Source organism: Apodemus sylvaticus, chromosome 6, assembly GCF_947179515.1.
Source record: "Apodemus sylvaticus chromosome 6, mApoSyl1.1, whole genome shotgun sequence".
Classification (NCBI taxonomy): Eukaryota; Metazoa; Chordata; class Mammalia; order Rodentia; family Muridae; genus Apodemus; species Apodemus sylvaticus.
In genome coordinates this window covers 57651508-57678553 of record NC_067477.1, presented here as the reverse complement: position 1 = coordinate 57678553, position 27046 = coordinate 57651508, and the positions used below count along the sequence as shown (strand labels likewise).

The window sequence follows — 27046 nt, the reverse complement described above, 5'->3', positions numbered from 1 at the left end:
GGGCATCAGATCTCTTTACAGATGGTTGTGAGCAACCATGTGGGTGCTGGGATTTGAACTCATGACCTTTGGAAGAGCAGTCGGGTCTCTTACCAGCTGAGCCATTACTCCAGCCCTATATCCTACTTTTTCTTTTTCTTTTTTTCCGATGCAAAAAGCAAGAGGATATTATTTATCCAGCATGCTGGAGTAGCCCTGCACATGGGGAGAGAATGACCAAGCAGAGCCTGAGCAGCTGCATTAGGCCCAGTGTGATTGGCAGAACAGTGTTACCTTTAAACTAATTGGTAGTCAGGTAATGAGGTTGTGGCCTCCCTTTAGCCACCAGGACCACCCGGGGTCTGAGGAATGTTAATTAGCCTCTCCCTTCTGGGAGGGGCCAGTGTTCCATGACCTTTCTAATGTTTCTGAGCCAACACTTTCATTCCCGCTTTTCTTTGTGCATGCTTCAATCCTGAAGCAGTTGCTGGTGCTCCTGGTCTTCTGTATCTAGCTAGTTCTTTGCATCTCTGCTTTAAGATCATTAGCTGAACTATACCCAAGTGTTTCTTAACAATAGCAACTAAGGAGTTCAAAATGTAGGGGCCAAAAGTCAACTATAGCAGGAGAACTAAGGATCCAAACAGGGTGGATATGTGGGTGGTTAACCAAGGGGAGGAGTTAAGCCAAGACTCAAACCAGCCCTGACTCTCTCTTCTCTCTTTTCTGGTTGGCTAGCCCTTTCCTCACCTTGGCCACTGACTCTTTAACAACTCTGGAGTGGTTTATATAAAAGCCACACTCAGCCAGGCATGGTGGCGCATGCCTGTAATCCCAGCACTTGGGAGGCAGAGGCAGGCGGATTTCTGTGTTCGAGGCCAGCCTGGTCTACAGAGTGAGTTCCAGGACAGCCAGGGCTACACAAAGAAACCCTGTCTCAAAAAACCAAAAATAAATAAATAAATAAATAAATAAATAAATAAATAAATAAAAATAAAAGCCACACTCCTCAGCTAAGGCAGCACACAGCCCTCCTATTCTGCAGTATTACGCCTGATAATGAAGTCAGTGACTGATGGGAGTTTCTATTCTCTCTATTTCTAAATCAATCACTGCCCTCAGACTGTCATAATTTTCCCCTTGCAAGACCAGAGCGGAAGTCCTGGTGGCTGTCCTGGCCATCCCCAGCCCCAACAAAAAGGAGGCAGTGAGTGCTGTAACAGGTTCCGCAGACAGGCACATAGGATGAGGGCAGGAACCAGAATCCAAAAGTACCAACAGGCAGTCATGATCAAGGTCAAGTGATCTTGAGCTTGAGTAGATTGTCTATCTTCTGTACAGTCCAGCAGTGGTCTCTGGAGAGCCGAGTTTCTGCACGTTTCACATGGGAAGCATGCACCCAGCTGCAGTACTGTCCACCTTGAGGGCTGTGGGAGTGGCTAGCAGGGCCAGGAATGGTCCCTTCCATCACGGTTCCAGCAACTGTCCCTGAAGACTCCTTACATAGATCCAGTCACCAATTTGGAAGCAGTGAGTAGTCTCTGGCATCCCTGGAACATTTAAGGCAGACAGTTTAGGCCAAATCTCATGTTGTGGGATACCTCCTGGGAGGTCCCAGTGGACAACAAAGGAGTTGGAATACCAAAGAGGATCTCAAAAGGAGTCAGGTTAAAATGGCAGGGGCTGTTCTGGCTGCCAAGGGGAGGGGCACCACACAGCCTGAACCACTCTCCAAGGTCAATTTAGTTAGTCTTTCATTTTTTCTTCCTGCTCTGAGCTCTAGGGATAGTACGCCCAATAATTCTTCTAATTAGTCCCCAATATATCTCTGTGTCAATCCCTGACTTACCTCAAGAGACAAAAGCAGTACCATTGTCCAATCCAATTACCTTGGGCACTTCGAAACTCAGGAAAATTTCTTCTAACATCATCTTTAGCTATCATGGCAGCTGTTTCCTCCTTGGGGAAAGCCCCAACCTGTCCAGAGAAAGGATCCACAAACACTGGAAGGATTTATAATCATATTTTCCTGTCTTAGCTTCTATAAAATCTCTCAATCTAGTCTAGGCTGTTCTCCCCTAGGTCTTTTGCCTTGTTTACTCTTGGCTGAATAAGCATTCACTTGCTGGCATATCTTACACTGTTTTACTATCTCTGGGCCAAAATCTGAATCTTACAAATATATACTTTAGGTCCCTTAACTGCTTGGACAAGCTTTTATCCCCTAAATGAGCCTGTCTGTGCATTTGGCCTAGTAAATCTTTTGCTTACTTTCTGGGAAATATAGTTCTCCCTTCTCGTGTGTGCCATTGTCCTTTCTTGGTACTAGTTGATAGGGTGGCTGGCAATCTGAGTCCTTTTTTCTTCAGCATATTCTAAGTGAGGCCATCCCTTAGTGCAGTCCCATTTCCCGGTGGGCGTCTCTTGCAGGCCCATAACTGGGATGGGCTCCTGCATAGCCACTTCTGGAGCCACTTGATCTGCTTGGTTATTGCCAAGTGAATCTCTTCCCTTCTGATGTCCTGGGCAGTGAATGATACTCAGAGTTTCTGGCTTCCTTAGGGTATCTAAGAGGGCCAAGATTTTCTGTTTCCTCTGATGTGAGCAGTCCTCTTGGCATATAGCCCTGTGGAAGTGGATTGTGGGTGAGGCATACCTGCTATCCGTGTGGATGTTACTTTTCTTGCTGGCTCCAAGTTCCAAGGTCTTGATGAGGGGAAATAGCACCACTTTTTGCGTTGACCTGTCAGGGGGTAGAGGTTCTACCCAGATGACATTTGTGCCATCCACCACAGCAGCACCTGCTTGTACTGACCTTCATGGAGAAAACTGCTCCCGTCTGTAAACCAGGTAGCCATGGAGGCATCTTAATTGAGGTTCCCTCAGATGACTTTGACTTTCGTTAAGCTGACAGAAAGCTGCCCAGTACAATAGCTATCACATTTCTTCTACCGTGAATAATTCTGTAATGAATATGGACATGAAATCCTTTTATTATGTCAATTTCTTTTCCGTTCACTGTATAACCATGCATAATTAAATTTCAGAGCATCATGTACTTACTCCAATTTTAATTTTTTTTAAATTCAATTTAGTTTATCATATTGTATGCGTAACTTAAAATTTTACCAAGATACAAGGTTTCTTTTCTCCACTTCCTTTCTCACACACCCTTTGTCTTAGGACTGGTGGAATCCTAACAGGACTAGTGTAAGATCTTATTGGGGTTTTTGTTATTGTCTGCTTGTTGAATTTTGAGATAGGATCTAGCTTTAAATCATGATCCTCCTGCCAGTTCCTCTGTAGTGTTGAAATTACAAGTCTAAGCCACTACACTACACCTGACTCTCCATGTTTTTAAAATGTATTTCTTTGGTGATTAGTGATTTTGGACATGATTTTTCATGTGCCTGCTGGCCAATTACTTGCCTTTTTAAAATTAGACTTTTGTGTGTGTGTGTGTGTGTTATATGTGTGTACAAGCACAGAATCAACAGAATGTGTGTGGAGGTCAGAGGGCAACTTGCAGGAGTCAATATTCTCCTCTTGTTATGAGAACTCAGTGAATTGAACTCAGGTTCCCAGGATTAATGGCATGCTTCTTAATTCTGACCCATTGTGTCCTTCCATCTGTGTTTTGTTGGTGTTTAAGTCACGTGCACATTTTAAAAATAGGGTTCTTTGTTTTCTTGTTAGTCTTTTTTTTTTTTATTCCCAATGAAAGTTTCATGTTAAGTGAAATAAGCCAGACTGTAAAAGGAAACTACAAAATCCCACCCTGAAGGATAAAGCATAATCAAAATAAACAAAAAACAAAGATGCAAATGATAGTGAATAGAGCAGACAGGATGGGATTGGCAGTTAAGAAAGTAGTGCCCGTAGGGCTGAAAGTATGAAATAGCAAATGCATATTATGAATAAAGGAAGGTGGCTAATCTACAACAAAAGTCTAGCTAATAGTACTGTGTTAAATTATGTGGGATTCTTGACTTCAGCTGTTTCTGCCCTGCACCCCCTGCCACACACACACAAACGCCAAGTGAGATGATGGGTGTGTTAGTTTGCCATAGAATCACTTTTCTACCTGTGAGTCTCATAATATGCTTGGAAGGAAAGAGAAGGAGAGACAGAGAAAGAAAAAGGCCTTCCCAAATGCAGAGATTACAGAACTATACCACTATTCCTGGGCAGTGCTATGTTTTGAAAGCATAAAAAAGAAACCTTGTAGTGAATAGTCCCCAAATAACCATTTTCCTCTTTTACCAGTCTAGGTAGATTTTTCAAAAGTAGATGGAATACCAAAATCAGGATTTGAGGAATATAACAAATGTAACGGCTACTCCTGGTTGTCAGCTTGACTATATCTGGAATGAGCTACAATCCAGTATTGGAGAGCTCGCCAATGAACCAGACCTTAGATGGAAGACACACGTTTCTGACCTGGATCTTGGCATGGAGATCTTGAGGCATAGTGGCTATGAAAAGCTTAGGTTTAGACAAGGTGTACACGCCTTTAATCCTGGGAGACCGAGGCAAGAAGATCTCTGTGTTCAAGGTCAGCCTGGGACAAAACAAGTCCCAGATCCTGGAGTAATGGTATACACCTTAATCTGGGTCACACCTTCTGGAGGCCTACATAAGGACATTTGAAGAAGGAAGATTCCCTCTTCTTCACCTGCTTGCACTTAAGTGCCAGCACATCTGTAGGAATCTACTTCTATAGAAGACCAGCTGAAATAACTAGCTTCGTGGGACTTAACAACTGCTAGATTCTTGGACTTCCCATCCACAGCTGACCATTGCTAGGTTAGTTAGACTACAGATTATAAGTCATCACAATCCTTTCCTCCATATAGAGACATTCCATGAGTTCTGTGACTCTAGAGAGCCCTGACTCGTTCAAGGAATTACTGTTTGCAGAGGTAGGCTTTAGGGAAACCTAGAATCTGAAAGCAGCAGCAGCTGATATAGACAGAGACACTTTCCTCATATCCCTAAAGGGATATTTCCTAATATCCCTAAATGGAGAATGCTAAAATAATACTCTGATTTTACTCCTTCATGCCATTCAGACAAGGACAACTGGCCAGATCCAACAGGAGCCTGCGGGCAAGGGAAGTCACTGATACAGTGTGTAAAGTTCAGTCTCTGGAGAACAGAGCAGGCTGGAATAGAATTGATCAGGAGGAGGAAGGGTATTCAGTATCATAACAGTAGCAAAATTACAGTTATGAAGTAGCAATGAAATAATTTTATGGCTGGGTCATCACATGAGAAACTGTATTAAAGGGTCAATGTATTAGAAAAGTTGAGAACTCTTAGACCATGAACCACAGTACTTTGGTCTAAACACTTCTTTCTTCGTTATATTTAGATTTTTGATATACAATTGATTTTAGGGTAAACTCTGGCTTGATCAGTTTTTAAAGTGGTTTGTGTGGCTTTTCTTTTTGCTGTTGCTGCTGCCGCCGTTTTGAGTTTCATGTAGCCTAGGCTCACCTCAAACTCAAGCAGTTGAACATTACCTCAAACTTCTGGTTCTTCTGTCACTGCCCAAGTCTGAGTAGATATACATCATGATTCCTGGGTAATTTATGTTTTCAGTGGTGATGAACACACTTTACGCATATCAAATAGAATACATAAGAGCTCTAGAGTAGTGAGTTGTGAGGAGTTTGGGAAAACAGTGAGAAAGGTTATTGTTAAAGACTGCCCTCTTCTAGCCATAGGAATTCAAGCATTCGGCTCACATACACACACACACACACACACACACACACACACATATACATACACACAGGCAGACACATGCATACAAATAAATACCTCTTTAAAAAAAAAGTGCCTGCTCTTGACTGCCCTTTCAGATGATATGCATTTAAAAGCTGCTGATTGTTAGAAAATACAAAACTGTCCAACGAAGAAGCAAAGGGAAAAGTGTGACTATTTCATGGAAATGCTCAATGGGGTGGAGTTGGTTGCTCAATTGGGGGCAGAGAAGCAGCCAAAATGGTTACGAATCATCTTAAAAAAAAAGAAAATTCTGGAGACCGATTCTAGAGTTGTGATTTTACTGAAGCCCCAAATGGAAGCTCAGTGAGTGAGAAAACATTTGCTTGCTCAATTGCTATAGTCTTACTGAGGGAAGACGGGGATATTTCTGAAAAGGATATTTAAAAGTGGGTACTAGGGTATAAACAACTGAAGAGGGCTGCTAAGATCCTTAACACAAAGCTGCCTCTTTGCCCTGAAAGCTTTATGCACAAATCCTACCGAGCCTTGAACTCTCAAGCCCAAACGAAGTTTGGACGTTCAGAATACTTGATTCGATTCTGGGCATTTCCTGACACATTTTTTTTTGGGGGGGGGGAGTGGATTTGGTTTTTGTGAGACAGGGTTTCCCTGTATAGCTCTGGCTGCCCTGGAACGCACTCTGTAGACCAGGCTGGCCTCGAACTCAGAAATCCGCCTGCCTCTGCCTCCCAGAGTGCTGGGATTACAGGCGTGCGCCACCACCGCCCTGCTTCCTGACACATTTTTATGTATAAAGCCTTGGCAGTTAGGAAAAGAATAACAATATTTTATAGTTTCCTTGGAGGCAGATGCTGCACAACAAGTGCAGACAGCAGAACCGGGGTTCTGGGGTTAGGGAATCCAGTCTCGGAGAAGCCAAGTTTGCGGCTGGAAACCACACAGGGCGGGGCCTCAGTTGCGCGCACCACGTGACCTCTGCGCCTCTGGAGCCGCCGGCGCGTGCGCAGTGTGGTCCCGAAGAGGCGGCGACGGAGCTGGTGGTGGTGGCTGCGGTAGCTGCGTGGTCTGAGGCGTTGGCAGGCCCAGCTTGGACGATCTTGGCCCAGGCTTCGGCTCATGGCACCGAGCAGCATCCATCGTGAGGTAGCTGGGGCGGGCGCCCTGAAGCGGGCGGCAGGGGAGGCGCCGGGGCGGGAAGGGCCTGCGCCGCCTCAGGCCGCACCGGGCCGCGGCCTCACCCGCTTGTCCGGCTCGAGGCCTGGCGCCCGGCTGCGCGTCTCCTTCCCGGTACCCCCCTCCCCCTGTTGGGAAGAGCAGGCCTGGGGTCGGCACCGTGGGCGGCGCCTCGCTTTCGGGGTGCGGCGGGGCAGGAGCCTCAGCCTGGATTTGCGAACCTGCTGACTGCTGAGGCTGAATCCCCTGCTTCCCTGGCGTGGAGGGAGGGCCAGAACGTTTTTCATTGCAAAACAGCATAGGCAAGCGCGTTTGTTTTTTTTGGGGGGGGGGGGTGGAAAAGGGTTTGAGGGGGGAGGCGACGCGGACACTTGGAAACAGCCTAGTAGAATCTTTTTTAAAACAATCTGCTTATATAGATTTTTACCTTTCGTGTTCAGGAGTCTACACGGTCTTTAAGTTAGTAAATACTATTCGGCGTTCACAATATTAAGGTATTAGTAGTAATGTGGTAATATTAGCAATGATGCAGTAATACTGTGTAGCTTTATGCCGACTCAGATAACCCCGCGTTCAAGAACTTAACACTAGAAAACTGATCTAACGTATTCAGACATACTTTAAATTTTCCAGCTGCTAGAAATGGTAATGCTAGGAATGTACGGGTTCGTAGAAGAAAATACGAAGCTAAGGCTGCGATTCATGGCAGTCTTTTAAGTCGTTTGAGACAAATAAGCAACAGCTGTTAAATTCCTTCCTCCTCTCATGTTTATAAACTCCTTGTGGAGTTAGCTGTTACTGTGTGTGTGTTCTCATGTACACTGGAGTTGTGCATTACTCTTGTACATGAGTACAGAAGTACTCTGTCCCCTGAGGCTTGGCGCTAGTGCCTTTAACTGCTGAGCCGCCTCTCAGACCCCAGAATTTTTTTTACAAGACTCAATGTATCTTTTAGTTGATTTGAGGAAAAAAAAAAGATTTTGAACAACATTATAAAAGCTGGATTTTTATTTTCAGAGAGGAGCAAAATTGTCTGTTACGTGTTAAGAGTTCTGTGTAAGACATAATCTCTGAAGATTAAGGAGACATTGTAAATACATAAGCAAGGTTCAATTTCTGGAACCTAATTGTTTAAAATGAGCAAACAAGATCTGTCTGTGAACATCCTACTTAGTCTGTAAAAACCAGTTGCCAAAACCACTTGTTGTAATAACCCCTTTTACAGCTGAGGTAGACGGATGCCTCATTCTGCCTGAGACATGGAGTGGTTTTGGATTGGAAAGCTAGCTAGCTACCTAGTTAACTAATTAATTGGCCTATGGTAATGATCAATGATATATAGTGTTTTATATACCTCCGTGGGCATAGGAGGCCTGTAAAGCATCAGGGGAAAAAAGTATTAGAGGTCAGGTGCATCATATTTAATGAGTTTTCATGTTTAAGTCATCTAAAATTCCTTTTAATTTTTAAAACAGCATACTGATTGTTAGGCATGTGTTTAATAGACCTGAAATAAAAGAAATGTTAATTTTCAGTATGGATGAACTGTTTCTATGTAATACATACTTAGTTTTTTATCTTATATGTTTAAGGCTGCCATCCCTATGATAATTTTATAAGATGATATCGTAGCATAAGTATTGGAAGTAGTCTTTAGTTTGAATAAAATGTTGATGTACAGGAGAGATGTTAATTATTACAATAGTAATGTGAATGAAGAGAAAAATTTTCTAATATTTATGTGTATAAATATTTTTGCTTATCTGTTTGTTCACCAATTGGGCTTCGTGCCTGAAAAAAAAATCAGAGGACAGTGTTGGGTGCCCTGGAACTAGAGTTACAGGTGGTGCTAAGCCACCATGAGAGTGCTAGGAACCAAGTTTGTATTCTCTGAAAGAGAAGCCTTTGCTCTTAACTGCTAAGCCATCTCTCCAGTCCAAGAAAGAAATGCATTTTAAAAGATTTTGTGTGCATTTGTGCACTCTGGTGACCTTGGAGGCCAGAAAAGGGTTTCAACTGATGCTGCAGTTAAAGGTCGTTGTGAGCTACTCAACATGCGTACTGGGAACTGAACCACTTAACCTTTGGAAGAAAAGCAAGCGAATCATTCTTAACTGCTGACTCATCTTTGAAAACCAGAAAGGGAGATAATTTTTATAACAAGGTATAAAAATTATATGATTGTGTTGTAGCTAAAGTTAGATTATCTATCATAAAGTTGGTTAAGTGATGAGACTAGTTGTTTTGGCCTCTTGCATTATCACAATAGCATGCCATGTTTAGTATGGGTGACTTAGGACTCTGGCATTATTCATCATTTGTTGAATTTTGTGTATGCTGGCGTCTAGACAGTAGTTATATTTTGGCAGACCTTGCTTTTACATTTTTGTGTATGGTAGCACACATCCCTTTTTTGGGGAGGCTGAGGCGAGGGTATCCAAATTCAAGTGAAACTGTTTTCAAAGCAAATAGGGGGGGATTGTAATCTTGTAGGAACTTTCAAAGTTGAGCAACTTTGTGCTCTAAAGAACAGGACAGAATTGTGCTGGAGGTACATCATTAGCAGTAACCTAACTAATTTGAAGAGTTGTAGGAATAGTTTTGAATAGGAGGTGATGTTTAAATTGTCTCAGAACCCATGTGGTAAAAGGAAAGAAACAGCTTCTAAAAGCTGTCCTCTGACCTTCACATTGACGAAGTGCGCTGTGCTTACATAGGAATAAATATGTGTGATAACTTTCAATGATCTTCTATATTTAGATTGGGTTGTTTGATATTTTGATGTTGAGCTGTATTGACTATCAACCCCTTATTAGATATTGGGACAAAACGGCAACCATCAAATTGGGAAAGGATATTCACCAACCCTACATCTGATAGAGGGCTAATATCCAATATATACAAAGAACTCAAGAAGTTAGACCCCAGGGAACCAAATAACCCTATTAAAAAATGGGGTACAGATCTAAACAAAGAATTTTCACCTGAAGAAATTCGGATGGCTGAGAAGCACCTTAAGAAATGCTCAACATCTTTAGTCATTAGGGAAATGCAAATCAAAACACCCTTGAGATTTCACCTTACACCAGTCAGAAGGGCTAAGGTCAAAAACTCAGGAGACAGCAGGTATTGGTGAGGATGTGGAGAAAGAGGAACACTCCTCCACTGCTGGTGGGGCTATAAGATGGTACAACCACTTTGGAAATCAGTCTGGCGGTTCCTCAGAAAACAGGACATGACACTTCCAGAGGACCCTGCTATACCTCTCCTGGGCATATACCCAAAGGATTCCCCGGCATGCAATAAAGACACATGCTCCATTATGTTCATAGCATTTTTTTATTCCACTGTAGGTTGTCCTTTGACTTTGTTGATGGTTTAGGTGTTTTATTTGTTTGTTTATTTTATTTTTTTGGTTTTTTTCGAGACAGGGTTTCTCTGTGTAGCCCTGGCTGTCACTTTGTAGACCAGGCTGGTCTTGAACTCAAAAATCTGCCTGCCTCTGCCTCCCAAGTGCTAGGATTAAAGGCGGTGTTTTATTTTTTAAAGGAGTGCCTAGATAACCTAGATTAACTTTGAATTAATGATTTTTCTTTCTGAGCCTCCAGAGTGCCAGAGTACTGGGATACTTGTTTGTCCTTTCTTTTAAAAGGCATTTTGTACCATTTGCTGCTTCATTTTAGTTGAGTTATTGTTGGTTGAGAGAAAACTGTTTGATAGTAGTTAATTGACAGATTAGAAAGCTGTGTTACAATAACTTGGGGTACTGGAGAGAGAGTTCTAGGGGACCATGGTTCAGTCTCCAGCACCCAAGTTGGATGGCTCACAACCACCTGCAACTCCAACTTCAGGGAATCTGATGCCTTCTTCTGAACTCTGTACTCACATGTGCACAACCCCTCCCCATAATTAAACAGTAAAATTTGGAAAAACTCCACTAGTTTATACTAAATTATTTTCTGAGCAAAGTTGATATGAATGCTGTGGTGTTTGGTTTATCTGTAATTAGTTAAATTAGGGGAAAGTGAGATAATTTGGTTATTTTAGAGAAAATGGGATAGCTTGTTACTTTTTTTTTTTTTTAAAGAATTGAAGGTCCCTTTGAAGCAGGAGGGGTTCCTTTTCTTTAACAGATTTTTTTTTTTTTTTTTTTTTTAAGATTTATGTACTATATGTAAGTACACTGTAGCTGTCTTGAGGCACCCCAGAAGAGGACATCAGATCTCATTAAGGATGGTTGTGGGCCATCATGTGGTTTCTGGGATTTGAACTCAGGACCTTCGGAAGAGCAGTCAGTGCTCTTAACCGCTAAGCCATCTCTCCAGCCCAGCTTGTTACTTTTTACATTTTGTTTTTCTAGTTTCATAACAGCTTATGTAGAAATCTAGGTTTTGCTGTAATTTATAGAGACATTTTTAAGTTTTAGTGTCCCACAAGTCAATGAATAAAAGATATTTCAAAGAGATTTCCTTGTTTCTCGCCTCAATGATCCTGGAATCTAGAATCAATCATGCCAATAAAATTGTACTTTAACTATTTTCTTTAATCAAAGGAAGAAAAAGTTACTCACATGGGTTGAGAGATGATTAATAATGCTTGCTGCTCTTGTAAAGGAACCAAGTTTGGCTTACAGTACCCTTGTTGAGTAGCTCACAGTTGACTGTAACTAAAGTTCCAGGGTATTCAGTGCTCTCTCTGGTCTCAGGCTCCTTCACATATATAGTGCATATACACACACTCACGTACACATACCAGTGTGAAAATATGGTCAAATATTGATTAGAACTTTTAGATCAAAATGAAAAACATAGATCTGGGGTTAAACTTGCTATCTCTTAGGAAGTTGTGTGATACCTGATATATCTACTATCCCTTTGTCTTATATTTACTAATAAAATACCTTGTTTAAAGCAGCAGTGTACCTAATTTCATTTACAGGATTAGGAAATCATAAATGCAGTAGTATTCTGGAAAGTTTTTGCTTTTCTGATTTAAAAAAAAGAAACAGTATTGACTAGTGTATGTCGTTTTATTCCTAGTTGAATTTGAATGTTTCTTTAAACTACTGTTTATGGAGTAGTTCTAGGGGTTAGCCAAGAAAATTAAGTGACAATTTCGAGTCTCTTAACTCAGTGGTTCTCAACCCTCCTAATTCTATGACCACTTAATATAGTTGCTCATATTATGGTCACCCCCCTAGCAGTAATAACTGTATTTTTGCTACTATTAGGGATTGTGATATAAATATCTGTGGTTTGTGCTAGGTGATTCTTGTAAAGGGGCCATTTGACCTGCCTAAAGGAGTCGAGGCCCACAGGTTGAGAACCACAGTGTTAATACACTGCCAACTTTATATCACATAGCAAATATAATGAGAGTAAATAAATTTCTAAGTATGTCCAGACTATGGTCTCCAGCACCATATGTGTCTAGGGATAGCTATAAATGCAAGCTAACACAAAATAGAGTAGATTTTCTCACAATGTTGTTTGATTTATATTTGGGAATAGGTAGGCATTAATTCATTTCGAGAGATCCAAAGCATTATCTTTGTAGATGATAATGGTATGTTATAATATCAAAAGGTATGTTGGACCTTGTGGTACAATATACAAAGTGCTTGGAAGACTATGACAAGAGGATTGTTTATCTGTTTTTAGTAGGCAGACAGGGCTTTAAATAAAATGTGGAGCTGGAGAGATGGGTCATTGTTTGAGAGCACTTGCTGCTCTCACGGAAGATCCAGATTTAGTTCCTGGCCTCCCCTTGGTCGCTCACAACTAATTGTAATTCCAGTTCCAGGGGATCCAGCATTGATTTCTGACCTTGGGGACTGGGCATGCACATGGTATACATAGATGCCTACTGGCACATTAAAAAAAATCTAAAGAAAAGGGTGTTTGGTTGGTCATGACAAATAAGTTTACTAGCATTTGGAAACTTTCTCTTTTGTGTGTGTGTGTGTGTGTGTGTGTGTGTGTGTTTCTGCAGATCATTAACTGAAGACCAAATAAATAGCTATGCAAAATTCCCACATGGATGAGTACAGGAACTCTGATAATGTCAGCACTGGCAACAGTTCAGAAGTAGAGCATCCAGATTTTAGTACTGAGATTATGAACGTCACGGAGATGGAACAGTCACCTGATGCCTCTCCCAGCGCACATGCATCTACAGAAGAGAATGAAATGACAAATGTGGTGGACCTTCCAGTGACAGAAACAGAAGGAGACTTCCCTCCAGAGTTTGAAAAATTTTGGAAAACAGTAGAAATGAATCCTCAGGATTTTACAGGCTGGGTATATTTGCTTCAGTACGTAGAACAGGAGGTTAGTAACTCTTTAAATGGTGTATGTAAGAATTACAGAATAATCCAGTAGTATTAATTCAAGCCTTTCTGTTTGTAATTAAAGTTAGTCTCTCAAATGATCTTCAGATTAAGTTCAGTAATACTAGAAACATATATTTTATATTTGAAATTTACATACCATTTCTGTTTTGTATAGAGTCCGAGAACACAATGCTGAATATTGTGTAATAATTGAAGTTTGTGTAGAGGTTATTTAAAATTGTAATATAAGTTACCTTGGGCACGTGGGCGTGCAGTGCAGGGAGGTGGAGCACACTGGCTTGGCACCAGTGGCTTGGGTTTGACCTTCAGCTCCAGGGGAGAGGAGGCTACTCTGCTATTGGACAAAGCTAGTATTTATTCTTTCTCTGATAAAAACTTCTAAGATGTTCAAACACATTGTTTTATTTTCATCAGAATCACTTGATGGCTGCAAGAAAAGCATTTGACAAATTTTTTGTACACTACCCATATTGCTATGGTTACTGGAAAAAGTATGCAGACCTTGAAAAGCGACATGACAACATTAAACAATCAGATGAGGTGCGTACATCAATGAATGCAGTTTTCTCTGTTAGGTACTGTAAGCCAATTAATAACAGAACAGACTCTCTTTTTCTGGCTGGCAGTACCTACCATTTATGGTGAAACATTTTTTATAGGGTATTTTATTTGCATTTGTCACTATTGTGGCATTTGTAGCTAATATTTTCTCTCTTTGTTGGCAGGTGCGTTAAACCTCTACAGTTTGTCAAGCTTTGCAGTGCAAGCCTCTGTATTACACTGCAGCTTAACAAGTAGGGCAGGGCTTTTCTCTCACTTACATTTGTTTCTCATTTTCCAAACAATATAGTCGGTTTGCTAGTCACATTTGCTACGTCTTATTGCATTTTTGGTCAGACGCTGTCATTGATGCTCTAATGGGTCTGTGCCCTATGGTCTGTAACCCAAAGCCTGCCCACACAACCCGGTCAGAATGCAGGGACTGCTGCGCTTTGAAGATCAAGACTCTGCACGTGGGGATCAGAACATTGCCATGTTCTATCCATCCTCCACCCAAATGGTAATGGTAGATTATTTAAACAAAATTCCAGTAATTAGTATTTCTAAGGTTCACCGGATAACACAGTGTTGCCTCTCTTTTAATAAATAATTAAATATTTGAGGTACAGTTTATTGTTTTCTTCTTAGGTTTATCGACGGGGGCTTCAGGCAATACCTCTTAGTGTTGATCTTTGGATACATTATATAAACTTCTTAAAAGAAACATTGGACCCGGGTGATCCTGAGACAAACAGTACAATAAGAGGGTATGTTATATATTTGATACTTAATGTATTTTAAGACTTATATAAGTATGTAGGTGTTGATAAGAGAACTATTTATGAATGCTAAGCTGGAAGTTAATATTTATTTGCTTCATTCCTATTATTTAAAAAAAATGTGCATGAAATAAACATATGCTTGATTAGTTAAGACATGTAGTCTTCCTCTTTTCCACGTATACCCCACTTATCTCTCTAAGTTACATGTTACTAACTTGTGGTTAATGCCCTCCCACCCCATTTTTATATATCATCTGTGTGCCTGGTGTGCCAGGAGGGCCAGAAGAGGGCATTGGATCCCCTGGAACTGGAGTCACAGACAGTTGTGGACTTCGATGTAGCTGCTGGGAGCCCAGGTCCTCTGGAAAAGCAGCAAGTGGTTTGAAGTGCTGAGCCATCTCTCCAGGCCTGTGGTTAATGTCTTAATGTCTGTGCCTCCAGAGAGTATATAGTGTACATATTTGTTTACATACTGTTCTTCAACTTATTTTTTAACAGGATGCTTTATAATTTCTCCCAACCATATTTTTAGCCTGAAAAAATAGTGTTAAAGCCCTATATTTTATTTGATCACTTTTATTATGGAAAGTAGTTTTGCAAAAAAAAGTCTCTGAACATATATTTTTGTGGAATGAATATGTTTGTAAAAACATTTTGCAAATGTTCCTCAAAGATCGTATCGATTTTAAACTCCCACAAATGTATGAAAGTAGTCACTCTTTCTTGGCTTTTCACTTTTTTCCACATGTGATATCTTTCTTTTAATAAGGGTATATTAGGGTTGGAAAGATGGCTCAGCAGTTAAAGCACTTACTGCTCTTGCAGAGAAACTGGATTTGGTTTTCAGCTCCTGTATGATAGCGTGCAAACATCTGTAACTACATTTCCAGGTAATCCATGCAGCACTGGTATACATACATTGGGTGGTGTGTGTGTGTGTGTGTGTGTGTGTGTGTGTGTGAGAGAGAGAGAGAGAGAGAGAGAGAGAGAGAGAGAGAGAGAGAGAGAGAGAGAGAGAGAGAGAGGTGTGTGTGTGTATGAGACTCTGCAGCTCCTGTGTGTGTATGTATGTATGAGAGAGACTCTGCAGCTCCAGGCATACATACTCTGTGTGTGTGTGTGCATGGTGTATACACCATAAAAAATATATTTATGTGTATAACTACACATAAAAAATAAGTCATAGCATGTCTTGGTTTAGCATATGAATTTTTGATATTGAATCCATGGCTAAGTACGTTCTACCACTAATAGGGATTCATCTATTTATGACTTTTGTTAAGAATATATGTCTCTATCCTGTTTTCCCATTTCTTTGTAATATAGCTATCTCTATGTTAGGTTTCGGTAAATCTGTTGATTACATGTATGTATTTTAGTCATTTTGAATCTATAGGGATTTTTCATCATAGTCATCTTCAGCAGTCTATTTTCCCTGGGCTTAATTTCTTCTCACTTTACAATGTTTCTCATTTGTCTAATAAAAAGACTTTTCGTATAGCTTCCACACAGGCCTGTTGATAATCTGTAAATCTTACCTTTTTCCTCTTCTCCCTCTTGTTGCTGTTTCTGTTCTGCTGTATATCCTCAGTACTGTCATCTTGTTCTGCCATACAGTGTTTGGATTTCCTCATCACCATGGTTCTAGGAAATGTCTTTACCTTATTCTTAGATTTCACGTTTTGTTTATAGGAGTTTGTTTGATCCTTTTTCTTTATGCCCATCTTGTACAAGTATATAGCCAGTAGCTTCTTATAGAGAATCCTTGTCATAAAAAATATTTTAAAACCATTTAGCTTTTTGTTGGAGAAATCATATTTTTGGTCTAAGGCTTGCACTAAGCAATTTCTTCAGAGAGGAGCATCAAATTTGCCTGATGAATGTAAACCTAAGTTCTGAAGTCTCACAGCTGTCCAGAGTTAGAGTCCCACCATAGATTAAGCGTACCTTCATCTATCTATTCTTCCTTACTATGTTTCTTTCACCAACTTTTCTCAGTTTCTGGTAGTTCTCTGAGATTATTCCAGGGTAGTAACACCTTTTTTTATTTATACACACACACATACACACAAACATGCATGTCCATGCACACTCACTCTTGAACACTTTACTTCCTGTAGTAAACATTTCTTCCAGTATTGCTATGTCTTTAAACTTTGTTTTGTGAGTTACCATTCACACTTGGAGAGGACCAAAGTTTAGTTTCCAGCACTAATCCATCCAAATCAGGACATCCAGTATTCTAGTCTGCTCTCCTCACATATTCATATGGACATACATACACCCATAAATAAAAATATTTAAAATTTAAAACAAATGAACTTTGTTTAGTGTCTTTTTATTATAGCTTTTTCTTAATGCATCAAAATATTCAGTCTTGCTAGCCATGATGCCAAGTAACTATAATCTTGGTACTCTGGAAGTATGGGCAGACAGATTCCTGTCAACTTGAAGTTGGCCTGGTCTATACAGTGAATTCCAGGCCAGCCAGAGCTACATAATGAGACTTGTCTTTAAAAATTAAGTCATTGGATTCTGAGTTTTGTGTATCTCTTGCCAAGAATATATAAATACTGTATTTTTGATTTAAAAAATTAGGTGATGGATGCGGATGTTTTGCCTGCATGTGTGTCTGTGTAACATGTGAGTGCCTGGTGTCTGCGAAGGCCATACAACGATGTTGGATCCCAGATCCAGCTAGAGTTAGAGATGATTGAGCCATGGGTTCTCTAGAAGGGCAGGCTGTGTACATTAAGCCTTCCCTTTGTTAAATAGTCTTTCTGTGTTGATTGAAAATGTCTCCGTTATGTACATTAAAATATTACATCTTTTTTCTGTTTTCTCTTAGGTACTAATTATTTTTATGATTTTACTTTGTGTGAATAAATGCTTACCTGTGTATATGTACATGTGCCATATCTCTACCAGGTATCCAAGAAACTATAAAATCAAATTTGAAATTTCTGATTTTTCTAAATTAGAACTTTTTTGATCATATTAAAATTGTAAGATAATTTAGGAAGTGTGATCTGTTTGGGTAAGAGACCCTTGGTGTTTTGGTGGGAGGTTGCTTGTTTAATACAAATTCGTGTAACATAATATATGTAGGGAGAAACATACTACAGGTCAGTGAACTTGTGGGAGTTAATTCTCTTCTATTATGTGAGTCTAGGGGATTGAATGTTGGACTAGTTTGGCCCATGGTTGACTTTTAAGGTGCTTGTTTTGAAACTACTAGAAAGATGGGTTTTTGTTTTGTTTTAGTTATGTAGTGTGTGAGAGTTCATCAGTGTGTGTGGGTGTATGTGTGTGGAGCCTCAGAATTAACTTTCCAGGTGTTTTCCTCAGTCACTAAGTACCTTATTCACTGAAGTTGAACTCTTGGTTGAATCCACTTGGGTTATTCAAGCCAAGCAACTTTTCAAGTTTGCTCTGGGATCTCGTATCTCCCTTCCTTTCCTAGTGCCAAGCCGCCATGACCCATCACCTAGTATTTACAAGAATACTGGGAATTTTAATTCCCATTCTCACATTTATGAGTTAGCACTTAACTTGCTGAACCATCTCTCCAGTCCTGAAGTTTTGTTTATTAAATATCTGAAATTAGATATTGTGTTAAAATAATTTCTACAATAAACTATTATAATTGAAAGGTGCTTTTGACAGGCTATGTATAATCGCATTAGCTTATATGACAGTTTGAGTCCTTTAATTAGAGTCATTTTTTTTGCTAGCATATTCCTTGAATTGAGGTACAGTTGTCTGCAAATTCTTCAGTTTTGTTCTCTGCACTAAAGGACTTTACATATTCCTTACTTCTGTGAACTGTGAATATTTTACATTCTATAGAAGAGAAACTCCACTTGTCTTTTCCCTTTGCATTTTCATTTCTTTTGATCAACTCTGCTGTGATTCAACTTTTTAATCCATGCTTGCCTAGGAAGCAACTAAATAAAACTTTTTCAGTATTGCTTTCTAGATTTATAATTAATATTTAAAAATGATTTTATTTGGAAAGATAACTTAAGAGCAATTTAATTTTTCAGAACTTTTGAGCATGCTGTTCTAGCTGCAGGAACGGATTTTCGATCTGACAAATTATGGGAAATGTATATAAACTGGGAGAGTGAACAGGGAAATCTGAGAGAAGTTACAGCTGTATATGATCGTATTCTTGGTATTCCAACACAGCTGTACAGTCATCATTTTCAGAGGTAGGTTGAAAGATCTTTGAAGTATCTCTATTAGGCGCAATTAAGTATTAAAAATTATTTTGAATTGTTATATGAGATTTTATTAAACTTTCTAGAGAATCAAATTTTATATCTTAATTTTTATATTTTCCTTGTATCTTGTGAAATAATGATTTAATAGTTTTATATGGAAAATTTTCTTTGTTCATTTTATATGTGCAGTACTTTAGAGCAGTGAAGAAAGGAGAAAATGGAGTTTAATGAATGATTATTTGTAATACTAAATTTATATGCTGCTTGGTAGTTATTAAGTGCTTTTTTTATATTCTATTTTCTGAGATAGTATGTTGCTATGTTTCATCTTTCTGTTTCAGAATGAGAAGATCTGAAATTATAGACATAACAGCTTATAATCATGTCTGGCTTTTTTTTTTTTTAACTATTCAATGATTTACAAAATTTACATTCCTGATGTGTGTATATAAACATGTCCAGAACAGCAATGATTGCAGTTTAGAGGTTAACTTTTTTTTCCTTACTGTCTTTGTTAATTCTTCAAATTATTAGGTATAATTCTATTTAAATTACTGTATGATTTTCTGGATATAAGTTGTATAAATAACTTCATAATTTTTCAAGATAATTGTAACTATTAAAAGAACTCTTTGCACCATGGTTTCTATGTGTAGTTTTGGGTTTGGTTTCTTTTTTTCTTTTGAGAAAGATCTTGATAGGTAGGTAGCATTAACTGGCTTGAACCTACCGTGCGGCACCTGTGTGCCTGGACCTTCCATCTTTTCCTCCTGTGCTTCTTGAGTGCTGTGGTTGCAGGTGTATGCACGGTGCTCAACTGCAAGGTAACTCATTGCTGAGAACCCAGAAAATCTAAATATGTATGAAATTGTGTCTTTGATTTTTTTTTTTTTTTTAACTTTGTAGTGGTGTAGATGTATATAACATATGTACTTTCTTTGTTTTGGCTTGTGTTCTTTTGAGACTGTTTCAGGTGACCCCAGTTGGCCATGAATTCATGATTATCCAGTCTCCACCTTCTAAGATTTATTTATTATATATATAAGTACATTGTAGCTGTCTTCAGACACCCCCAGAGGAGGGTGTCAGATCTCTTTACAGATGGTTGTGAGCCACCATGTGGTTGCTGGAATTTGAACTCAGGACCTTCAGAAGAGTAGTCAGTGATCTTAACCGCAGAGCCATCTCTCCCTTCTAAGTGCTGAGATTTCATGTGTGTATATGCCACCATGCCCTGCTATTTTGTTTTTGTTAATTGTTATAAGTAATGTCATATAATTATTGAAGAAAAATTTAAATGATATTCTGAATTTCAAAAGTAGATTTAATGAAAATTTGTAAACTACTATAGATCAGTATGCTAAAAATAGACGTTACAGACTTGTGTTAGAAATAGGAACTAGGTGCCCGCCAGTGGTGGCACATGCCTTTAATCCCAGCACTTGGGAGGCAGAAGCAGGAGGATTTCTGAGTTCGAGGCCAGCCTGGTCTACAGAGTGAGTTCCAGGATAGCCAGTACTACACAGAGAAACTCTGTCTCAAAAAAACTAAGAAAAAACTAAAAAAAAAAAAAAAAGAAAGAAATAGGAACTAGGAAGGATACATTGTAGATTGATATCCTGTCTCTATTATTGATGAGCTAAAACAGGTGGACAGGTTTCTAGTACATAGTGACCTAGGTACCACTTGCTGAAACAAATTAATAACATAAGTCTTGGTGTTTGGAAATGCTTGATAAGTATGCGTGTCGGACAAATGAATGTCAGAGACAAGCCATTTTCATAGCCCATAGTGACGTTTAGGTAACAAGACTTTTATTTAGGAAATGGTAGCTTTCTATTACCGTAACAATTGCTTTTCTAAATTTTATGTTTCTTGAGAGTTTCATATATCGTATTTTGATCATATTTTACTCCTTAATTCCTACCTCTGCCAAATTTAGAGTGTGTGTTTTCTTTTTTATTTCAATTATTATTATTTTTTTTTTACTTATATACTTTATATCTGCTCACTGCCTATATTGCCCGTATACTTCGGATATGAGGCTAGCCACTTAAGGAAAATTGACTCTTCCCCAGAAACCATTTAGTCAGCAGTTTTTTTGGGGTGGAGCTTACGAGCTCTTCTGTCTCCCATTGTAAAAGTGGTTTTAAAGGTGCCACGATCATGTGGTTCTTACTTCAGTGCCTTGGGTGAAGCAGAACAACTAGTGGGAGAAAGAGGTGGCCAGAGCTGCTCATTTCGGGGTTACCTGGAAACAAAGAAAACCCTGGGCATGAAGTGATACCTTTCAGATAGTCCCCATTCTTGAAATCTGTGTTCTCTAAATCTTTATCACTTACCTTTCAAATCTTTTTTAGGGGTTTGTTTGTTTGTTTTTTGTGGCTTGGGATGATGATATGTGCACGTGAGTGCAGTTGTCTATTGAGTCTAGAAGTCCTGAAGAGGGCTTCAGATCTCTTAGAGTCATGGGTGCTGGGAACTGAACTCTGGTATGCTGTGACAGTGGTGCGTGCATGCTGTTAGCTAGTGAGCCCTCTTTCTAGCCCTCCAGATCTTTTTTATGAGTATTCTGCTTGGTTTATTTTATTTTATTTCTGAGACATAATTTTCTGTATAGCCCTGGCTGTCCTAGAACTTACTCTGTAGGTTTTGAAGTCCTTAAACTCAGAGATCCACCTGCCTCTGTCTCCCAAGTGCAGGGATCTGCTGGGTGCTTCAGCATGAATATGTGTGTTCTGGCAAGATGGGTCATTCCAAGTCTTATGACCTGAGTTTCGCACTTTCGTACATTGTGAAAGGAGAACATTCATTGTCACAAGCTGCTCCCTGACTCACTGCCCCCTCCAAAATAAGTAAATGTAATATTTTTGTTCCTTGTATATATTATATGACTATTCTACCCCCCTCCCCCCAAGCGCGCATCATGTGTGCTTGGTGCCTACAGAATCAAGAAGAAAGTGTCAGTTCATTTTCTGGAACTGAGTTACAGACAGTTGTGAGCTGCCCTATAGGTGTGACTGGAAACGAACTTGGCTCCTCTGCAAGACTAGCAAGTGTTCTTAATTTCTGAACCATCTTCTAACTCAAGAAATGTAATTTTTTGTTTGTTTGTTTGGTTTGGTTTTGGTTTTCCTTGAGACAAGGTCTCATTCATTGTGTAGCCCTGGCTGACCTGGACTTCAATCTATGGACCAGCCTAGCTTTGAAAGAGATCTGAGTTGTGTATCTCTGTTTCTTGTACAGGGATTAAATATAATGTGCTACCACACCCAGCAAGTGTTGATTTTTTTTTTTAATTATTTACATATTAGTGGTAACTTGTATAAGCTCTTGTTAGGGGTTGAGAGACTGAAGTCTTGTGTTTTTCTATCACTTGGAAGTTTTCATTTTATGTAAGAGTATTTTGCCTACATGTGCATCTATGTATGACATATGGGTTCTGTTATCTATGGAACAGGAGGAGTTACAGTTAGGAAGCAGGTCCTCGAATGAGCAAGCAGCCTGTGTTCTTGTCCAGCCCTCTTGTGTTTTCTTGATCACTCTCTACCTTACTCTTTGAGATTGGGCCTCACCCTGACTTGGAGCTCATCCATTGGCTAGACTGGTGGCCAGCAAGCCCTGAGGACTTATTATCTACCTTTCCAATATGAGAATGCCTCTGTCTCTCCAGTGTTGGGGTTAAAGGCATGTGTCACCACCGCTTTCTGCTTAGTCACTTTATTTTTCTTAAATCATTTCTAATAACAATGGTAAATGACTCCTTTATTCAGGAGAAAACTAAGGTCATAAAGATGTATTTAGAAAATAGATGTAGGATCTGTGATCGTATGGAATGTGAATGATAATATAACTGGGAGAGACTAGGAGACAGTACTTGGTGGTGGGGAGAGGGCTATTATTTCATAGCCCTTCTCAAGTATATGGTAAATTCTAGGCACTATGCCTTTAACCCCAGCACTGGGGAGTTAAGTTCCAAGCCAGACAGAGCTACAGAATGAGACCTTATCTTGAAAAACAATCTAGCCCAATAAATAAACAAATGTTATATAGGCCATTCCATATTAAAGTCAAAATAAAAAATAGATTAGCTCCTCCTTATAGTTAAATTTGGAGTATATAAAGTAGTTTTTACAAAACAATAAGTAAATGAATGAATGAATAATAAATAAATAAATAAGCAAGCAAATAAACAAATAAATAAATAAATAGAAAAGGCAGGGGGCATGGTGCTATGGGCCTTAACCCCAGAATGGCCTGAGGTGTAGAGGTAGGTGGATCTCTGTGATATCGAGGCCAGCCAGCTCGGCCTACAAAGTAACAGTAACTTTGTTTCTGTTAAAATAATAATAATAATTATTATTATTTTTAATTAGGATAAAATAGTGAAATAACATTTTATTGAAAATGTGTTAGCCTTCAGGCAATGGTGGTACACGCCTTTAATCCCAGCACTTGGGAGGCAGAGGCAGGTGGATTTCTGAGTTTGAGGCCAGCCTGGTCTGCAGAGTGAGTTCCAGGGCATTCAGGACTACTCAGAAAAACCCTGTCTCGGGGGGAAAAAAAAAAACCAAAAAAATATGTTAGCTGGATGTAGCAGTATATCGCTTATAATCTATGATACATGTAAAAGGTTCTTGAGTTTTAGGTCAATGTCAGCTAGAGAGTCAGTGTCAGAAAAGACAAAAAGTTTTTAAGTTTTTATATATTAGTAAACTTGTTTACACTCATGCAAAATGACATGTTCTTTTTTTGTAAATTGTTGGCGGTTATATTTGTGATTTTACAGTTTTGGACTTGCGTTTCAGTTTTGAGTTTTGCTGATATACTAATTACTTCCAGCCCTGTTAATGACTTTAGCAAGAAAGTATATAAAAAGTATGAGAACAAAAGAGAATTCTTGGGAATATAGGGTTAGTGCCTGTAGTAATGGGGGGCCCAAAGGAGCTCAAGCAGCAATCAGAGATTTGGAGGAAAACAAGGAAATGGCAACTCATAAACTAGAGCAATGAAGACAATTCTAAAAGTAAGAAGATATGGTTAGCAGCCTTGAGTGCTGAAGATAGAGGCTGTACTGAAGAACAAATTATACTTTGTATGCATGGTAATTGGTGACCTTAATTAAGCTAATATCATTGGATTATTAATGAAGGAGTAAGTTATGGTAGGTGATCACTTTAGAATTTTAATATAAATTAGCTATGTTTCATTTAAATTTGCAAAGTAGGTAGGTTCTGTTCTACACACTAAGATATGAGAAGTGAAATAATAGAGTTGGAATTAGATGTCCTTTTTATCCCACTGCAAAGACAGTGGAAAATATAATTTTGTGTGTGTGTGTGTGTGCATGCGCGTGTGTGTATTATATGTGTAATATATAAAATATAATATATAATAAAATTTTATATATAATTTCATCAAGTGGTAGGATTTTACTACAGAAAAAGAGAAATGTTAGCCAGGCGGTGGTGGTACACGCCTTTAATCCCAGCACATGGGAGGCAGAGGCAGGCGCATTTCTGAGTTTGAGGCCAGCCTGGTCTACAGAGTGAGTTCCAGGAAAAACTCTGTCTCAAAAAAAAAAGAAAAGAAAAGAAAAAAAACCGAGAAATATTATATTTTGTTTGGTTTCTGTTTATTTGAAGGAATTATATGCAGGAGGTATCTGACAAGTGGTTTTTAATTCTTCCTTTAGATTTAAAGAACATGTCCAAAATAACTTGCCTAGAGATCTTTTAACTGGTGAACAGTTTATTCAGCTGAGAAGGGAATTGGCTTCTGTAAATGGACACAGTGGTGATGATGGGCCTCCTGGTGATGACCTTCCATCAGGAATTGAAGACATAACTGATCCAGCAAAGGTAACCCTCTTAATCAAATGGTCCGTGGATAACAAACTGTAGCTTGCATGAAAGGGTGACAAGGTCTGGGCATTTAGATCAATATGATTTAAGAATGAATTTCAAGGAAAAAGTTTTACCATGAGATACCTGGAAGTAACTTAGTCTAGAAAAAGTAATTTACTTTGCAATCTACTATTGTAGAAAATACATAAGAAATTGACTTTTTGAAGTTGTGTTATAAATCATTTCTAAAGTAGGGTGTGATGACACACACCGTTAATGCTAGCATTTGGGAGGCAGAGTCAATTGGATCTCCATTAGTTCAGGACAGCCTGGTCTCCATAATATGTTCCAGGTTAGCCAGCGCTATATATACAGAGACCCTGTCCCAAAAAACAAAATAAACAAAATTATATAACAGTTAAATACTCTCCCTACTGAAGAATGAAATATCTGTAGAAGATGCTTAAATGTGTGCTATTGAGAATTTTTAGTATGTAATTTGTAAGATTTATTTTTATTCTTTTTTTCAAGCTAATTACTGAAATAGAAAACATGAGACATAGAATCATTGAAATTCATCAAGAAATGTTTAATTATAATGAGCATGAAGTTAGTAAGAGGTGGACATTTGAAGAAGGTGTAAGTGTTTTGTTTTATAATATTCTTTAAAATATAAAATAAGATTTTTATAGTAGTGACAACATTGTGAATTTTCTTTCTGGATTAGTAATACATCTCAGTTGTATTTAACATTTCCCATGACTAGTTTTAGAATCTTACTACATTTGTATTTCAAGTGCAAGATTCCTGATTAATGTGAATTCCTTAAAAATCAATTTTATTGAGTTAAATCTTGTGGACAGTAAAAAACAACAGCTGTTCTAAGGGCTGGGGCACAGTTTATAGACTACTTGACCAATATGCACGAAATCCTGCATTTGATCCCAGCACCATTTATAGACCAGGTTAGATGCCCAGTCATAATCTTAGCACTTGAAAGGTAGAGAAAAAAGGTTCAAAAATTGAGAGTCATCTTCATAATAAGTTTGATGTCAGTCTTGCTACATTAGACCTTATCTCAAAAATTTAACCATCTATAGGTGAATCTTTTTGTTGTACGAATTTAACTGTTTTCTGTTTGTAAGGTATATTTCACCTGCCAAACTATATGTGTATTTGAAGTATGTATTTCATTAGTTCATAGATATGTACTACCATCAGCATAGTTGACTTACTTTTTTCTCATGTTTCCGCGTTAGTTCTTCTAACTCTTACTCACTTGCAGCTTAGCTTCCTCAGCCCCAATCTTAAGGTTTGATGTAGCTTTGTTTTCATAAGCTAGCCTTTCATAGCCTAGCCTATAGATTTATGTGTCAGTTGTGGCTGGCTGTAAAATAGTTTTGATAAATAAACAATATAGCTTACCTTAGTAATAAAAATAAGGACTCTCTAAAAGACTAGCCTGGTCTACATAGTGAGTTCCAAGACAGCCAGAGCTATGTACAGACTTTGTCTTAAGGACACAAGCGCATGTGTGCGCGTGCACATGCGCGCGCGCGCACACACACACACACACACACACACTTCAAAATGATTAGTAATAAGTTTTAAAATATTTTCTTTGTAAAATTATTTCATTATACTTAAAGTTTTGATTTTGGTTTACTTTTATTGCCATGCAATAATATTTTTACAGATTAAAAGACCTTATTTTCATGTGAAACCACTGGAAAAGGCTCAGCTAAAAAACTGGAAAGAATACTTAGAATTTGAAATTGAAAATGGGACTCATGAAAGAGTTGTGGTTCTGTTTGAAAGATGTGTCATATCTTGTGCCCTCTATGAGGAGTTTTGGATTAAGGTAAGAAAATGATAAGAGTGTGTTTCCCTTGAATACATTATAACATTGATCTAGTGACTAACCTTTTTTGTACTTCTGTTGAATGTTGTTCATATAACTATATCTGTTGCATTAGGAGATGGTCTGCTTGCAACCAGATTTGACTGCTGCATATGCCAACCTCGTTGCCTCTCTTCGTCCTTCCTTACAGAAACTAGTCTAGTGGTTCAATAAAGGTGCTGAATGGGTTTAAAAATAGAATTTTATCGTTCTGACACATATTTAATCCATCACATGTTCAACTGTAAATTATTCAGTATTTCCTGTTTTTTGTATGTAGTATGCCAAGTACATGGAAAACCATAGCATTGAAGGAGTGAGACATGTCTTCAGCAGAGCTTGTACTGTTCATCTCCCGAAGAAACCCATGGCACACATGCTTTGGGCAGCTTTTGAGGAACAACAGGGTAAGAAAAAGGATGTTCAGTTGATTTATTTTAATTAATTTATGTGTTTACTTTATGTGGGTGGGTGTTTTGGCTGCATGCCTGTCA

At 38.8% G+C, this 27046-nt stretch overlaps 1 protein-coding gene across 6 annotated transcripts in view; it reads left to right on the top strand.

Moving 5' to 3' along the window:
• Nucleotides 1-6729: 6729 nt before the first annotated feature.
• Prpf39 (pre-mRNA processing factor 39) overlaps nucleotides 6730-27046 on the top strand; it is a 27027-nt gene continuing 6710 nt past the window's right edge. Inside the window, exons 1-9 of one of the 6 annotated variants that reach the window (XM_052185772.1) lie at nucleotides 6730-6876; nucleotides 12898-13235; nucleotides 13673-13798; nucleotides 14447-14565; nucleotides 18627-18794; nucleotides 24502-24667; nucleotides 25184-25291; nucleotides 26349-26513; nucleotides 26833-26959. In XM_052185772.1, coding sequence (XP_052041732.1) covers nucleotides 12927-13235; nucleotides 13673-13798; nucleotides 14447-14565; nucleotides 18627-18794; nucleotides 24502-24667; nucleotides 25184-25291; nucleotides 26349-26513; nucleotides 26833-26959 — 1288 coding nt within the window. In that variant the 5' untranslated portion in view covers nucleotides 6730-6876; nucleotides 12898-12926. Of the gene's footprint in view, nucleotides 6877-12897; nucleotides 13236-13672; nucleotides 14319-14446; nucleotides 14566-18626; nucleotides 18795-24501; nucleotides 24668-25183; nucleotides 25292-26348; nucleotides 26514-26832; nucleotides 26960-27046 lie in introns of those variants that run through there. The other 5 variants (XM_052185777.1, XM_052185775.1, XM_052185776.1 and 2 more) reach the window with 5 other exon arrangements.